Source organism: Lacerta agilis, chromosome 3, assembly GCF_009819535.1.
Source record: "Lacerta agilis isolate rLacAgi1 chromosome 3, rLacAgi1.pri, whole genome shotgun sequence".
NCBI lineage: Eukaryota > Metazoa > Chordata > Lepidosauria > Squamata > Lacertidae > Lacerta > Lacerta agilis.
In genome coordinates, this window is record NC_046314.1 from 103,001,952 (window position 1) to 103,019,478 (window position 17,527).

Genomic DNA, 17,527 nt, shown 5'->3' on the forward strand with positions numbered 1-17,527 from the left:
ATCCATTAATGCCTACCTGCTTTCTGCAGTCCTCAACAGAATAGAAAGATAGTCACAACAGCAACAAAAAACCACAAAAGACCTGCCAAGGCTACATCTCTCAGATTTTGGGTTTTTATCCCAGCTTTCCTTGTGCTTCCTTATAGATACTGTAGGTTTGGCTGCTGCTGTTTTGACCACTGTTTTCGCTGTGTTACCATGTTCTAATGTTCATTATTTGTTGTGTATTATTTTGTTCATAAGGTAAACCTATGGTGAAGGGTGGTACATTCACCATTCAAAAGATAGGTAGGCCCAACAGGTAGACAACAGCTTCAGAGTGCACCATAGCATGCAAGCCTATTAAAAAAAGAATAAATTAAACAAACCGAGATAGCTCAAGCCGACAGTCTCCCATCTTATGCAATATAATATTTCATGAAAACATATAAGCCTTCTGCACCAAATCTCTTGTGCCATTTGATTTCACTGTCTTTGCAGCAGTCTTCACCAACCTGGTGCCCTCCAGATGATTTGGGCCACAGCTCCCATCAGCAGCAAGCAGCATAGCTGTGCTGGCTGAGGCTGATGGTTGTTTGAGTCCCAAAAGGCACTAGGTTGTTGAGGCCTGATTTACAGGATTTCTGTCGCTATACACTCCTTCCTCCAAGATTTGCTTGATTAGGTTTTTCATCTGGTTTGTTTTTCTAAAACGAGCCTTTTGCACATTTGCACCTTAATAAATGTGATGCATTGTGCTGGAAAGAGAGGAACATTGAGATGGGAAGTATCTGAGTGAAGTCATATGCACCAGCCACAACGACACACACTGGATGTAACAGAAATAAAAATATTTTGATAATGAAGAAGGGGCAGGGCAGTATAGTTGAGACAGTGGGACATTTGCAGTGTGTGTGTGTGTGTGTGTGTGTGTGTGTGTGTGTGTGTTTAATGGCAAGAAATCCTTGCAAGCCGCAGAGTTCATTTGATGAGATAAACACCTCCATCCTTCTCTATAAATTGAATCGCTTTTATGCATAAGGTGGGAGAAATGGTATATTTTGGAAAACTGTTATGTCAAGAAAGAGTCACTTGTTTGAACTACAGGTTATACAGGTCTTACTGTATATGGGGTTTGCTGCAGTTGAGCTTCTTCTGTACGCAGCTTTTCCATCTTTTTATTTTCCTTTATTACATTGATAAATTCTCCCATAACAGATGGAATGTGCTAGGATGGTGGTTCAAGATAAGAAGGTGCGAGGATAGGTCAAGCTTCTCTGTTAAGGCATCAGACATAAATATAATTGAATTTTCTCTTTGAAAAAGAACAACAAATGACAGCTATGAGGACCAAATAAGTATTCTTCGAACTTGCCTCCCTGCCATTCTCAAACATCCCTTTGCATTTCCAGACTGTGAAAAGCCATAGATAAATAGTTTCCTATGAAAGCTTGTTGAGGTGTATCTTTTTATAGCCAACACTGAATGGCCAGACTAGATGATTTCATGCACAGATTTTGTGACATCCATCTTCTCTTTTTTGCGGTTTTATTCATTTCTACAGACGCTTAAAAACATCCAAGACCAGTTTCAAGCATCTAGAAATAGCAGGTCATATTTACTTTGTCAAATGCCTTTTGTAGCCTGATTCCGTCACTACCGAAAACCCTAAGGCAGCCCTAAGCTCCCCCATTCCTGTGTATCACTACAGGATGGAAAACAGTGCAAATTATATTTGTTTGAAAATAGTGGATGAGCCACAGCATCCTGTGTGTTCAAAGGGTTGTATTAGCCCACACAGTTTGGTCCCAAACGGTCATAAAGAATTAACAAGATAAACATGAAAACTGCCCGAGGCAAAGCTGCTCTAACCCAGTGTTGTCTACTCTGGCTGGCAGCACCTCTCTGGTGTCTCAGCCAAGGGGGCTTCCCAACCACAATAGCATCTTCTGCATACAAAACATGTATTCTAAAACTGAGCTATCCCCCCCCACTTGCCACACAACTCCTCATAACATATACAAAGCAGGGGCCTAAAAGGGAAGACAATTGTAAGTAGGTTACTTTTTCGGGTAAGTGTTTGACATTTGTGGTTGTTGGAAGTTAAGTCTAATTCTTTTAAAGGCCGTTGTGCTGAAAATCCTCATTGCATATATCAACAGCTCTTGGCAAGGACAGCTTCATTTGCATCCTCTCTCCCTGGCCTTTTCAGTTTGATTATGGAAGTAGCTGGGGACGCTCGTTTTCAGTGTTCACATCAAACGAAAGGAAGTCCATTTTCACCGTCCATTTATAAAACTCCATCCCACCCTGCGGACACACAAACACACACAGAGTTCAGTAGACTAGAATGACAGTCAAAGGACGCCGAAGTGGAAACCTGGGATAACATGCTGTTTAGCTCTGAAGCGCCATGTTAATAATGTGCAGAATCAGACATACCATAAGATACAGCAGGGTAGAGAGCAAGGAAAGAGCAGTGTCCCCTGGCAGACTGGAAAATAAGGCCGATGTACCTTGAGCGCCATTGCTGTGTTTGTGTGGGAGATGGAGACACTGGTGGATGGATGCATTGACTGATCAGTTTTAGGGTAGTAGAATATGTTTACTTATGGGTATTGATATATAAATTAGTGGCTCATACAGCATGGCTTTCTGAGTGAATGTTTTCTGCTATAATCTATCCTGAGAATTTCTGATTATCACCCGTGGCATTGCTACTTATTTTCCATTTTCCTTTTCAGTAGAAAAAGAAAAAGAAAAGAAAAGTGGATAAAGCAATTTAGGCTTAGATCCTCTTGATGAAGAGGGTCAATTTAGGAACACAGGAAGCTGCCCTATACTAAGTCAGCTCATTAGTCCATCTTCAGCATTTCAAACAGGGCCTCTCCTAGCCTTACCTGGGGTGTTCTTCACACCAAGCAGTTGCTCTGCTACTGAGCTGTGGTCCTTCCCGCTTACATGCCACTTTTCCCTGCCTGAAGAAATGTAGTGGATGCCCAAGAGCAGTTTGCAGCTATTTGCATTCTTCACAACCCAATTCGCTTAGGAAGAAAAAACAGATTCAGAAGCAACAGCAGGGCAAAACTCCTACTGCAGTCTGCAGAGTTGTAAGATTTCTCATGCACCAGAACACTTATCTTCTTCAAATCGGATGTTGAAATGTGGGTGGGAAGATAAGATATTGCTGGACATGATGAAAAGGGCCCCAGTGTTCCATTTGTCTTTGGATGGATTACAGGGGCGATTGCGGAGTCTTAGGCTTTGTACACATTGCTGTTAACTCTGGGTCCAATGCACTCCCACCGCTGGTCTTTGAAACTGTGTACCTGTGGTGTTAGCCGCAATCCATGCCTGTCCTGTAGTTCCTTGAGAAATCCTGCTGTTCTATGTGCAAATGTATTTGCAAATGTAAGCCACATTCACTTTACAGTTAAGTGGGGTGTGTACATTTGAGATGCACAGATGACAGCTTCATGAATAGGAGTTCGGGGAGGGAGGGGGCAGTTGCTGGTATAGAGAAACAAACAGGTAATGTGCATTGGGTGAAACCATCCCTGCCCTCTGTCTGATGTGTGCAGCAATGTGCAAATGTGACTTGAAATACGGGGGTGGGGGGAATGAGCTCTCTGCATTTTAAGCTGCTATGGCATACCAAGCCTTAGACTGCAATCCTGTGCATGCTTAACTGGCAGTAAGTCATGCTAAACAGCTCTCTTATGGTGCAACCTGAATATTTTTGCACTTAGCATGGGGAAACCGAATGAGCAGCGCAATCTTAAACATGTTCACTTGGGAGCAAGGCCTTTGGATTTCAATGGCAGCTGCTCTCTGACAGGGAAATCTTTCCCACGCCTCCCTGGAGATACTGGGGACTGAGCCTGAGACCTTCTACATGCAACGCAGGTGCCCTGCCACTGAGCTATTGCCCTTCCCCGACATCACATGATGTGACTGTGAAGCAGCAGTGCCCTGGTGCCATATCCAGATTTGCAGATCCTACACGCCCCTCCATTGGAAACATGGCTTAAGAGGAAGCAGAGCAAAAGTAGGCAATACAGGGGCATACCCACATTTTAAAACCACACTACTGATGGCTTCCTAACTTAGAGAGTAGCAAGTGCTGTCTAATGCAGATTTGAGCATCCCCATCAGCCTTCCAGTTCCCAGGGTTCCTCGGGAGATGCCAGGTCAGCTAAAGTGGTACACAACCAATGTAGGTTTTATTGTGCAGATAAGCCCTAGAGTGACAGCAGAGCACACAAGTTAGATGACTTCCACTATGGAATGCAATAGCATTCGCCCTCATAAGATGGAGTTGATGACCACCAACTAGGATGATGGTTTCAGGAGAGGAGTAGACTCATTCATGGAGGGTAAAGTTATCAATGGGTACCAGCCACGATGGCTACCTCCAGTGTGTGAGGCAGTATACCTCTTTGTAGCCGCTGGGAATCACAAGTGGGGAGAATGCTTTTGTGTTCTTGTTCTGCTTGTGAGCTTCTCATTGGCGTCTGGTTGAAAAGGATGCCGTGTGAGATTGGATGCTAGACTAGATGGGCCTTGGGTTTGATTCAGCTGGTCTCTTCTTACGTTCTTCAAGAAATTATCCCATGCAGTTGTGGATTTTGCAGAGACATTTGTGAGCTGTTGCATATAACTAACATAGAATGCCATCATTTCAAGTACGTGGTGCAATAACCCACTGATTTATTCCTTGAATTTGTGCAGTTTCCTCTTTTCTTTTACTTCCCTCCCTTACTTTTCTTTTTCTTTTCTTTTTTTTACTTCCCTCACCTTACTCTTGAATCTGTATTCTTCTTCTCCTTCTCCTTCTCTGTTTCAGCAAAGTGGTATCAATCAAAGTAATTGATGATGAGGAGTATGAGAAAAACAAGACGTTCTACGTTGAGATTGGGGAGCCCCGTCTGGTGGAGATGAGTGAAAAGAAAGGTGAAAAGGACCGGCTGTGTGGGGCTGAGCCCTACCTGTATGCACCTGACTTGATCACTCATGGATGCCTGGCACATTCCCATTCATGGAGTCTCAAAAACACACATTCCATTATCTATGTAAAGGGGCAGAGAGCCGAGTCACTGGCCACAGAGGCCGTTGCTAGAGTGTCCTGAGCTCAAGTTTTCCATTTGCTGTAAAACGCAGGCACAATCTTGGAAAGAGCAGCATCTGGTTAATTTAAATTATATTTAGTTCAGCAGTGCAACCAGTATTTAACCTATGTTCAATACTGGTATGGCAAGCGAAAACCTTTTTACTCTTGACCGAGGTCCAGGGTACCGTACTATGTGACAGATCTGTGTTCTGCCATGAAGCTAAACTGGTGGCTGTGAGGAAATGGTGTTATAACACCTTTCAGGCATTCATTCTCTGGAGAATGAACACCCGTGTGGGGCAAAAAGGGTGAGTAGCAGGTTTTGTGAACGAAGGCTGGATTCAGACAGTCTAATGTGTTCACATGGGTCGTGGGGAGAACCTGCCAAGGTTCTTGCTGTCACGCACATTCCTTCTCCATAGAATGAACGTCTGAAAAGGGCTAATGCCTCACCCTTATCTACCTTATAGGTTGTTTGAATAAACTGTCTTAACCTCTTGAGATTCAGAGACTTATGCTTGAGACAAAATACTGACACTGGTGTAATTAGAATCAAATCATCCTTGGGTCTACCTGAATGCAAACCTAACTTTGTGAGGGGGTTCTTAACCAAACGGAATCAGTCAAGGAAGTTTCTGGGACAGAGGTTTTCTGCTCTTTTACATACATAAAAGAGGGATGTGTGGCAGTGTGTTCCCCTCCATTGCCATTGCAGACTGCCGCTACCTCGACCGGTCAGACTTAAAAGCATGTGTGTGCTTGTGTGTGTGTGTAAAGCCAACCATTTGTTTTGCCTTTTGTCTTGTTTCCCCACAGGAAATACATTACCCTTAGAATACTTGACCGAGAGGAATATGAGAAAGAGTGCTGTTTCTTCCTTGTGCTTGAGGAACCAATATGGATCCGAAGAGGAATGAAAGGTGTGAGAGCAAACCCAGGCAGCTCACAAGAAACTGGGGACTTCCTCCTCCTGTTTCTCTCCTCTCACAACTTTCTGACTTGGCTTCCACTTAGCTTGCCCCTGGCCTCTGTCAAAGTTCAGCAGTTTTAATTTAGTTTCTCTCTCTCTTCCTTTTTTTTAAAAAAAGAAAAGAAATAAAAATGATGACATTCCTGCTGCTTATTACGTCCCGCTTAAATACATCATAAAAAAATAAATAATATAACGGGCCCTTTGAAGTGAATAATATAGAATCCAAATAATAGGACATGGGGTTTATGATAACCATTAAGTATGTTATAACCAAGTATCACTCTCACAGGTCCAGTTTCCACAGTATCGTCTTAATGAGGCCCAAACTATATATTACACACCACATGTAGTGGTAGCCTTTGGGTTGAAGTCAGACACAGCGAATTAACTGTACAATGCCTCAGACTTTTCTCTTCCGTCCGTCTGTTCCAGGGCACTGATCACGGTGCAGGGGGTGGGATCATGGATATTATGGAATATCCACATCCATCCAACCCCACCCCCCAAAAATCTCTCTCATCCTAACCTACCTTGCAAGGTTGTTGTGAGCATAAAACAGGATAACTCCATCTATGCCACCCATAGCTCCTTGGAGAATGGGCAAGATGCAGTGTGATAATTCTTAAACAGACTTTCAGACTACCCCTAACTCCTCTTCCAGAGGTTGCAACAGGCAAAGTAGTGAGTTTCAACTCACATGTTTCCTCATTAAGAGCAGAATTTGAGAGTAAACCTGAAGTGTGAGGAAGACTTCCCTGAGAAGGTGTGGCTCCTCCTGGCATTGTGAACCTATTTTACTAGATTGTAACACGTTCCCACATGTTGTGGCGTTGCCAGGAGTGAATAATATTAAATAGGATGCCCATATATATTAACAGCATTGCCAGGCAATACAATAAACCAACAGAGCCATGCAGTGTAAATGAATTGTATGAGGATCACACAGTGCAATCCTGGATAAATTTCGAAATATGTCAAGATTCATTGCACCTGAGAATTTATCCAATTATTGTGGACGTTAGCCAAACCTACTTGGATTAAATTTCAACCAATCTTGAATCATCCTGTTTGATGAAGCAATAGAAGCTCAGTATTGCAGTTGGCTTGCAGACCTTTTCCATTCCAACAGTGATGATTTGCAATTTACAGATAACAGTGTCCATTTCTGGCTGGTTAAGGTGAGCAGTGACTGGGTGACCTAAATCATAACTTCCCTGAAAAAGTGTTCTTACGAGCCATCATAAGGGAAATCCTTATTTAGCTTTCCCAAGTATAACTGAAGAAAAACAGACATAACTGCTTGGGTGATAGTGCTGACTCTGGCAGATTAAAGGGGGAAAGGAAGGAAGATGAGAGCAATGAAGATCTGTGTCATGCTTTTAAGCTTCTTTGTGGAGCTAACGTCCACATAAAAGCAAAAACCCATGGGAAATAAGCTGTTACTTTTAGCATTGTCAGTTACCCCCCAGAAAGCAGGGAAGCACACAACAGCTTGGGAGAGGTGGGTCTGAAATCTGTTCCCATCCATACCCAGCATCCTTGGGCAGCTGCCAGGGTCACAGGGAAGGGCACCACCAATGCCTACTTTATACCCACCTTTTAAAAAAACAACAGTTCAGTTCAGTGCTCATAGCAGTGCTGAGTGGCAGACTCTAGTCGCGCCTTTAACTTCCCCCAGTTATAATGCCCCCATTCTCAGGCATTATAGGAAATTAAAATTTGAGCTGGAGCCAGCCAGCTTGTGCTACTCAGAATGCAAGTGCTTCCCATTGCAGCCCACCATCACCAACAGGGAGGCCCACCAGTGGCCACTGATGTGAGAGGGGGACCACCAGTTTAGCACATACCCCTAAACATTTTGTGAATCTATGTTTGGCCTCATTGAGGGGCAGTATTTCAATATGAGTAGGAAAATGAGAGTACCCCTAAACATTTTTTAATAATAAGTAACAAAGCACTGGGGACCACCATAGGCTTTTTTGCCAGCCCCCTAGAGCTGGCTTTGCTTTCAATGCAGAGAAAAAATACAGATAGAGAAGAGTGAGAGAAGAGCTTAGCTATTGAGCCCACTCTCCCAGAACTTGCTAGTGCCCTCTTAAGATGCATCTGCAATTGTTGCTTTTCTATGGGTTAAAGGCACATAGGATTCTTCATCCTAATGGTCTCTTTCACATTGAACTTGCTCCTGACCCAGACTGGAATCTGTTCTCAGTCATTATGATTCCCCCCTCCTGTCTGCAGAGGGGAAATGCACTTGTCTTCCACACTATGGGATAGGAATGGTGTCCACTGAAAAATGCTCCTGCTCCGCCTTAAGTGTTCCTCGGGGGCCAATGTTCTGTGTTTTTCTGCTTCCAGTGCTCAAAGATGAAGACAGAATTCCAAATGAAAGCACAACCTCAATAAGGCTTTTGTCATAGCTGCAAGGAAACATTGCCCTGAATGGATTGGATAATGTGCAGAGCAGCCGGATTAAATATTTTGTGAATGCACTCTGTAAACACAGTGTGTGCTCTGTAGCATGTATCATTTCATTCTGTGTGTGCATGGCTAGGAGCTAGGGCCATTGATAGTTTCTTGCAAGCCATGCATGTTGAGAAATACAAGTACTGGTACATGTATGCTCTTGTCCACATTACAGGGTACTGCGCAAGTACACACATGTTGTCCTTGCTGATATCTAACACAGGAAGGAGCCCTAATTAATATCATCCTAAGAAATCTATTTAACTGTAACAGGATCACAGTGTAAACACATCTCACTTGAGTGACCCAGGACACTGTCTTTTTATGTATACTGGCCTGGTGCCAGTATAGCAGGAAAAGAACCTTTGCTTTTCTACCCAGTAAAGCTGGAGGTATAGTCAAAACATGATTAAGAAAAGTGAAAAGGCTATGACCTCTGACCCAGCACTTCATCATAAGTAGAACAATATTGTTTCATTTATACACCCCTTATCTCTAAGTCACATAAAAGTTTCTCAAAATCAGCCACAGGTGTATTTTACAAGGAACCCTCTCCTGCCCTGCTCACCTTAAACGTCCAGACTTTGAATATAACAGGAGTTAAGTGAAATTGTTTTGCTTTTGCAAAGGGAAAATAATTTACAACATATGGCTCCACTGCATAGTATAGCCACAAACTGTGTATACGTCCTGAAATCAAACAAGGTGGACTTGCAATTATAACAATTCAGCATTTCCAGGATAAAAAGAAGCACTGATGCAGAAAATTCAGCAGTACAGCCGTAGAACTCAAACTGTGGAGTAGGTCTCCCGAGGAGACTCTGAAAAGCTGCCTGTAGATCTGTGAGTTCTTCTCTAATGCTTCATCAGATGCATCTAGACTGGCAGAGAGATGCCGCCGTGCCCCTCCCTTTCTATAGGGGGCTTTGAATGATAGAAAGAATTATGAAACTGAAAGGTAATCACTGTGTCACCTAGCCCAACCTCCTTTTTTGAAAGCTGACAGCCTCTAGAAATATCATAGAATCATAGCGTTCGAAGGGTCCTCTGCTGCAAAACCCCCTGCAATGCAGGACTCTTTGGTCCAAAGTGGGGTTCGAACCCATGACCCTCAGATTTAGAGTCTCTTGCTCTTCTGCCTAAGCCAACTCAGATCTACTTCTAATATAACCATTCCATACAGAGAGAGATCCACACTTGTGTAAGAAGGCAGTGGAAAGATGTTCACACACAAGTCTCTTTTCCTATGCTAGAATAAGGATGGATGTTATCATCATATTTATATTCCTTGCTGCCTTCATTTCCCCCCAAAACTGGATCACTTCTGTCCTGTTTATGGGTGCACTTTAAGAGGAAATAAATAAATAAATGGAAATGGCATGGCCATGTTTTTCCCGTACAATTCCCCAGTCAATTCTTGAAAGCATCTTAAAAAGGCTTTCTTTACTGTGAGGCCACAGAGCTGCTCTAAGAGCACTTAAAATGTGTTAAAAGTTAAAATGAACCACCTTGCAAATACAGTGCAGATGCATGCATGGTTCAACCTGCATGCATCTGCACTGTTTAAATGGCTCAATCCTCAGATCAGTCTTCCCATCCACATTGGAGTCTCAAGATGGAGTGCAGTGGGAACATTTGCTCCAAAATGCAGAGCAAACCAGAGCCCTCCTCAAACCTCATGATATGTGTTATTGAGCAATTAATAGTCACAAAAAATTTGTTTGCTCAGAAGGAGACTCGTTTAAAAGGAGGAACCACTGCTTGTAGCATTATATGCTCATCTCACTTTCCCTTCTGCTCAATTAGGTTTTGCAGGCTTTTTATTGTTTCAGAAACATGCCAAAGCATATTTGACTAGAGGTAACAGTGGGACAAAAGAGGTGTCTATGTTCCCCAGCCTTTGCCAAGTTGGTGTCCCATCAGTTCCATCCAGCATAGTAGTGTACACCACAGGGAACAAAGACTCTTTCAAGCCACTTTCAACTTCCTTAAAAACTATGGTCTGTCTGCAACCATGGAATAGGTGGACATCTTTGTACACACATGGGTGTTGGTTGTATTACTACCAAGCAACCTGTTTTTGAAGGGTTGTTTTTAAACGCATTTTGCTTTTCCTCCAGGGATGCTTTCAGGAACATTAGAGCACATTATTTCCTCCCCATTTTTCTTAGCAGCTCACCACTGAGCACAATCTGAGACGGAACGTTGAAATACTCGTAGTTTTATTTCACACCCTTGCTACCAATGCAAAGCTTGTTTTAAAGTCTTGAAACTCTTGTGGCCTTCCCCCAGAGCTCTGGGAATGGGTTTTTTTGTTGTTGCTGTTTTGTAAGGGACTGAGGACAAATTCCTGACTAGAGTTCCATAGCCCCTTCACAGAAACGCTAGCCAAGATTTTGTAGGAAGGACAGTGAGAAATGATCTTTAAAACCAGCATAACCACATTTGCAGCTGATTTTTCACACATTGTGAGAAGAAGCTCACAGTGTAGTGCATTAATTAGTCTTCAAGGTATTGCATGAACTCCTCCTTACCATGAGGGCACCATTGCCCCATGTCAGTCCTCTAGCCTAGCTGAAATGCATGTTATATACATGAGGAGGCTCTCGGGGTCTTTCAGCTCACACTTTGGGACTTCCTCATTTCCCCCCACCCCACCCCCTGCTTGCCCTATCCCTTTTGCCACATTCCCAGTGCGCAAAGGGACTCCCTGACACAGTAACAAACACTCTGAGGCTGTAGTATTGCACAAAAGGCCCACACATGTGAACAGATGTGATAAACGCGTATGTAGTAAACACTCTTCCCCATCCTATAATTCTTAAAAATAATTTTTAAAAGGCCAAGAAGGAAGCAAACTCACACAGGAATCCAATGGAACATATTCTTTCCTCAAACTTTTGGCAGAGCTGTAAATTGATACAGAATCAAGATCCGAATAAGGATCAAAAGAGTAGAATCTAAAAACTGGGTGCATCGAATGTATTTTTTTTTTAAGGTTTGTCACAGCTAATATATTAAATAACCATGCATTTAATATTCCTCCACCATTTCACAGACCATCCCCATGAAATGTTTCTCTCTTCCATTATTTTTCATGCTCTTTTCCTTTGTAGTAATGATGTCCCGCAGCTTTACAGATCTGCATTTTCTGGCCTTCTGGATCTCGAGCCTTTCTGTAGATGTTCCCTTTAATTTCATTGCTCATTGTCTTTTCTTCTTCTTCTTCTTCTGTATTTGTCCATCTGTGCCTTCTTCACAGCCCTGTTGTTGAATGAGCTTGGTAAGCACCCCATTTCTTGTATTTCTTTTCCATTTTTTCCAGTCAACCGATGTACTTTATGTAAGTTGATTGTTCTGTCTCTATTATTTTATTTTTGTACTCTCAAATATTTCTTTTTTTAAAAAAAAGATTAATAATGCAGTTTAACTAAATGAAAGTAATTGATTTCATGTTTCTTACTTAAATTTATTTTCCATATCTGCTGGTTTTGAAGTAATCCCTTGGATTCAGTGTGCCCTCAGACTGAAATCAAGGTATTAAAGATCTGATGGGGAAAGATGAGACATCTTAGGTCAATTATATGGTAATTGGTTGAAACATCTCATCTCCAGAAAGCCTTTTGGCAGATGCACAGATTAAACAGGCCAAGATTCAAATTTTATCCACGGTTTCTTCTGATGCATTAAGGAAGGGTAGAGATCTATTTTTCTTTAACTTTCACTTTGCAGAATGGCACAATAGGTCTTCTTTAAGCTATACATCCATTTTTTGGCGGGGGGAGGAGGTGGACACTGATTTTCATATGCCATTTGGGGGGAAGTCGTTTTTTGGATCAGTTAAGAGAATATATTACAGCCCATTACAGAAATTGCTCAAGTGGAAACGCTCACTGGTTTTTGTGACCATAAGAATTATTCCTTTTGGTACATGAGACTCTGCTGAAATGAGAGATTCCAGTACGTTTGCAAAAGTAAACACACAACTGAAATCCTGTTGAGGGACGCTATATGGAACAGAGAAGTCATTAGCCAGATACAGGTTAAGTATGCTCTCCTTTCACCAGTTTTTCATTCTAAATCCCCCTTTCCCAAAGCTGCTTCTTGTTTTAAAAAGCGGTGCTGGGCGTTTGAAGCGCACAGTTGTTTGTAACTCATAGGTATGCCCTGGTTTCAGCTGAAATGAGTGGGCACTGTGTAGGAGCCCTCGAGCATTCCCATTCATTCCAGTGGTGTTCATGCAGGAGAGATTCCTCTTAAATGAAATCCCTAATGATAGTGGTGGGACATTTGAAAGATAAACCTAGGGGTTCCCAATCCTGTTCAGTAAATTGCATCTTACGACGTGCATGCTAACCTAAATGCAGTCATGAAGGCTATACTGTGGAGTCAGGTTCGTATCTCGTGGGCCAATGCGTGGAGTGTTTTGGAATCAGATCACTTATTCATACCCAGCTAATCGAGTACAGGAAATGTGCAGCTCACCTACACACACCACTCCCTAAAGGAGTTGCTTCATTCACTTGAATAGGCACCATGACAACAGAGTGTGAAGGAATGTAGGAAGTTCGGCATAGCGCTTTAGAGAAAACTAGAATCTGTAACAGATAGCATACCATCCTCTTTGTCTATTTCTGCAAATAGGACAGTTGAGGCTGAAATGAGAAGGCATATTTAGTGTTGGAGTGGGAGTTCAAAACAGGAAGCTGCCTAATACTGAATCATGCCATTGGGAAGCTCCGTCTGCTACCGGTAATACTCCCAAGATCTCAGGCTGGAGTTTTTAACTAGAGATGCTAGGAGCTGAAGTAAAACACACAACTGAAACCCTGTTGAGGATTCTGCACGCAAAGTCTTGTACTCTGTGCTAGGGATTCTCCATAAGTTTCGAAACCAAGATGTAAGAAGCAATAATTTTCCAAATAGGATATATTCCTGGGATGTTTTCTGGCAATGACAATGATGCACAACAGCCACTAAAGCAGCAGCCCTGAGTTTCGTCAACCTGTCTCCGCCAGAAAGACCAGGTAAAACAAAACATGTGATGTGACCGCGCTGTGTTGTGATCTTCCAGCCAGAAGAAACAGCTAATGGAGTGGAGCTGTGGGTGGGGACTATCGCATCACCGTGATGCCATGCCACACATTTTGTAATCCGAAAAGTTACCAGGATAGCAAAGAGGAGAGTGTAGGGCTGCGGTTTTTGTAGCATCTAATCTTGGCCTTAATTGAACAGGTGATAAAATGTTTCAACCAAAACTGGACTTTTTGAAATTTTCTCATTTTCACACATGGGAAATTAGGATAAACCTTTCACACACACAAATGTTTTGGCTTTTTTGCCTGATCCAATTGAGTGCATTTCCTGTAGGGAACTTTAGGGTAGATTTTATAGGGGACATGTGATGTGCAGCAATGGATGCTAATCTGCTTCCTTTTTCTCTCTTTCCATTTTGCTATTCCTCTAGGTGGCTTCACAATTACAGGTATGATATTATTATTATTATTATTATTATTATTATTATTATTATTATTATGTCTTCTAAATGTATGTTTCCATGTGGAAAATTAAGTTATTCTACTGATTATCCCCTTTCCTTTTAAGATATATAATATTAAAACAGACTCACAGCAAAGCACTAGTACCATCTAACACCTTTAATAGCTCTTTAAGATTAAGAAGGCTGTATGGAAAAATAATAATATCATATGCGACCCATGATTAGCTAAAATTCATGCAGGTTCACCTTGGCTTAGTACACACATTAAGCAATGTTTGTAAACCAGCAACAAACCATGGCTTATATGAGCATAGTTGGCTCATGGTTAATAAACCATGGTTTAGCTGCTGGGCTGGGTTTAGATGATCAAGTTAGCAAACCATGGCTTGGAGTTAGGTGCAAACCAGACCAGTGAGTCAACAAATTAGATGACACCATTCCTGAAGCAGCTCAGAACTGCTGTTGTTTTTCTGTAAACAGCAATTCGGTTAGTTGTCCATTAAATGAATCAACCAGTTTACAATACCCAACTACGTTTTAAGCCAGTAATGTGTACACAGTGTACACTGTTTATAACATGAATTGGGATTCATGTGATGGTTCCATATACTTAAAATATTATGCAACTATAACATGAATCACAATCCTCACTCCACAGAATCATTACCCATTCATCCAACGTATATATTCAAATATGAATACAGAAAGAGATGGACTCCCATCTCTTTGTCCCAAAGCCAAATGCTATTGCGGGGGGGGGGGGTGGGGGCTCCTACTCAGGGCTATCAAACATTAATACTGTAGTTGTATTATGGTAATGAACATATGGCATTTCTTTTCACCTTTTGTGATAAAAGAGAGGCAAACATATCACACTAGAATGAAACAGGACATGAATGCCTCCACCAGGGGAGTTTCCTGAATTTGTACCATTTAAATAATGTGCACTTCTCGTTCTTTTTTTTATCGCCCGTTTCTTTAATTTGATTGGGGATTTCGTGGAAGCAGTTCTGCAATGAACTGATCACTTTTGTGCTTTGAATGCAAAAGTGTTATATATTTGCATATTGCCTTTCTCCGATAGCTTTTTAAAAAAAGAAGCAGCTCAGAGCAAGTTACATACATACATTCTTTATTTTGGTCCAAAGACCACAAAAGAATTCTCAAAATCAAAATAAAACAGAAAGTTATGTAATGAGGAAAGGATGTATAGCTACTAGAAGGATAATTATGGAGCTCAATAATAGGTGTGGCTGAATTGGGGGGGGGGGATTCCAAGTCCTTTCTCAAAAGTGCAAAGCCAGCCTACCTGCATAAATCACCCAAGCCGTTCCATGGGGAAGGGATGTTTTTAGGAAACAGCGAACTAAAGGAAGGGTTGCACCCCAAGAACCTCTGCAACATTGCAAAGAAATATGGGGGTATTGCAAAGGACTGTATATGGTTGCATGTTTTGAACTCCCAAACCAGAAGAGGAGCCCAAGCTGAGAAGTTTAAAAAGCGGCGTTTACAGATTAAAATTGTAGTGCTGGCGTAGAAAGCATTCCCCAACAATGAACCCAGCTTGGATATTTGAAGAAGATGGCACTCTGTTCTCCCATTTGCTAACCTCTTGGCTTGTTTTGTTTTGTTTTCGTAATCAAGGGAAACGTTTGAACGGTAGGACATCTTGATTTCTTTCATGCGAACTAAGATTAACACTAAACCCACATACTAAGCAACTAGTGTGTAAACCAAGTCTGATGAAGTGGTGTGATATTTCTTTCCGACACACTTAACATCACACGTTTCTGGATAACAGAGTAAGACTTTTTTTTTTTTTTAATCCCAGTGATTCGCTGGTAACAATTTGAAAGCATAATACAGAGCTCTAGTGCAGGGGTCAGCAAACTTTTCCAGCAAACTTCCACTGTCCCTCAGACCTTGTGGGGGGCCAGACTATATATTTTTTTGGGGGGGGGAATTGAACGAATTCCTATGCCCCACAAATAACCCAAAGATGCATTTTAAATAAAAGGACACATTCTACTCATGTAAAAACATGCTGATTCCCGGACCATCCGCAGGCCAGATTGAGAAGGCAATTGGGCCGCATCTGGCCCCTGGGCCTTAGTTTGGGGACCCTGCTCTAGTGGATGGGTTTAAGATTCTTTTGTGCTCTTTAAGCAGATTTCCTGGCAACATGGCTCCTGGCATAACAGCCAAGGGATATTGTAGATCAAATCATGGTATTGGGCTGAATGTTTCAAGGGCCTCTGTGCCAAGTTATCAGTAGCTGTCTTTGCATCAAAATTTACCAACTGAACAAAAGCCAGGAGAGTTCTAAGCGCTAAGGCTGCAGTCCTAACCACCACTTACCTGGGAGTAAGCCCCACTGAAATCAGTAGGGCTTACTCCTGAATAGGCGTGGTTAGGGTGGCACTGAAAGTCACCACAGTCTTCTTTCTTTATTATCACCATCCCCCAGAACACCATAGCTGTCAACTTTTCCCTTTCCTTGCGAGGAATCCTATTCGGAATAAGGGAATTTCCCTTAAAAAGGGGGGGAAAGTTGACAGCTATGGAACCCCTGCCCACCACAGCTACCAGCCGATTTAATTGTAGGCTGCATCTAAAAGCTTCAGAATGGTGTTGAAAAATTTATTTATGAATAATAGTCCTAATAAAATAACAAATGGCCCAAAGCATTTCAGATAACCACACACGGGAGATACGTTGTCTTTGTAGGAGAAGCTTGGTCTTGTGACTCTGAGGAAGGTTATCAACAAAAACACAATGGGCATTATTTTATTGTTCTGATGGGACTATTATTATTGAATAAATATATTTTTCAGCAACATTTTGAGGCTTTGCCCCTTCTTTGGCTTCTTCCATCAGCGGTGCAGAGTAGAACACTATGTCTCGGGCCTTGGATTAGGGTTAAAGCCTTGCAGCTCAAAGGTTCACAGAAACCTTGACAAACTACCATTCCCAAGGGTTTGTGTGTTGGCAAACCCCCTGATAATAATTGGAGTGTAGGCTAAAGAAAAGCAGCAGGCCTCCACTTTGTACTGCCACTGCTGCTGGAAGGTAAGTTTTGGGTTAGGTAGGGGTAGAGACAGGGGCTCACTAAGTGAATCAAGAGACCTCTGGGTCTTGTCGTTCCCCCCAAATTGGCATAACCTGGAGCAAAACCAAGTCTGAAGCTCAGAAAGAGGAAGAACTCTTAAATGAACAGCTTTGGACCCATTCCAAATCCAACCTAGTTCAGCTCATTCCGGAAAAAGACAGGGGAATTTTACACATCCCTAGTACCGAGCAATTATTTTTGAACAACGTCTATAATAGACACAGATGGCTTAAGCATAATCTACGAATAAATAGCTTCCCTTTGCTAAAGCTCCGCCTCTCCGGTAAGATGACTTCTTACTTTAAGGATGAAGAGCTCTCATGCAGAAGAGCTTGTTTTTAAGAACCGTCTTTAAGAAGTGAGTACTTAATGGATTCATCAGCCACTTCT

General features: G+C 42.1%; 1 protein-coding gene across 10 annotated transcripts in view; it reads left to right on the forward strand.

Annotated features, from left to right (window-relative positions):
• The window catches only part of SLC8A1 (solute carrier family 8 member A1), a 304,578-nt gene that overhangs the window by 244,649 nt on the left and 42,402 nt on the right, over positions 1-17,527 (forward strand). For 2 of the 10 annotated variants that reach the window (XM_033144997.1, XM_033144998.1), the window contains exons 3-6: positions 4,826-4,932; positions 11,791-11,811; positions 13,996-14,013; positions 15,673-15,687. In XM_033144997.1, the coding sequence (XP_033000888.1) occupies positions 4,826-4,932; positions 11,791-11,811; positions 13,996-14,013; positions 15,673-15,687 (161 nt within the window). Of the gene's footprint in view, positions 1-4,825; positions 4,933-5,905; positions 6,010-11,790; positions 11,812-13,995; positions 14,014-15,672; positions 15,688-17,527 lie in introns of all 10 variants that reach the window. The other 8 variants (XM_033144999.1, XM_033145005.1, XM_033145003.1 and 5 more) reach the window with 5 other exon arrangements.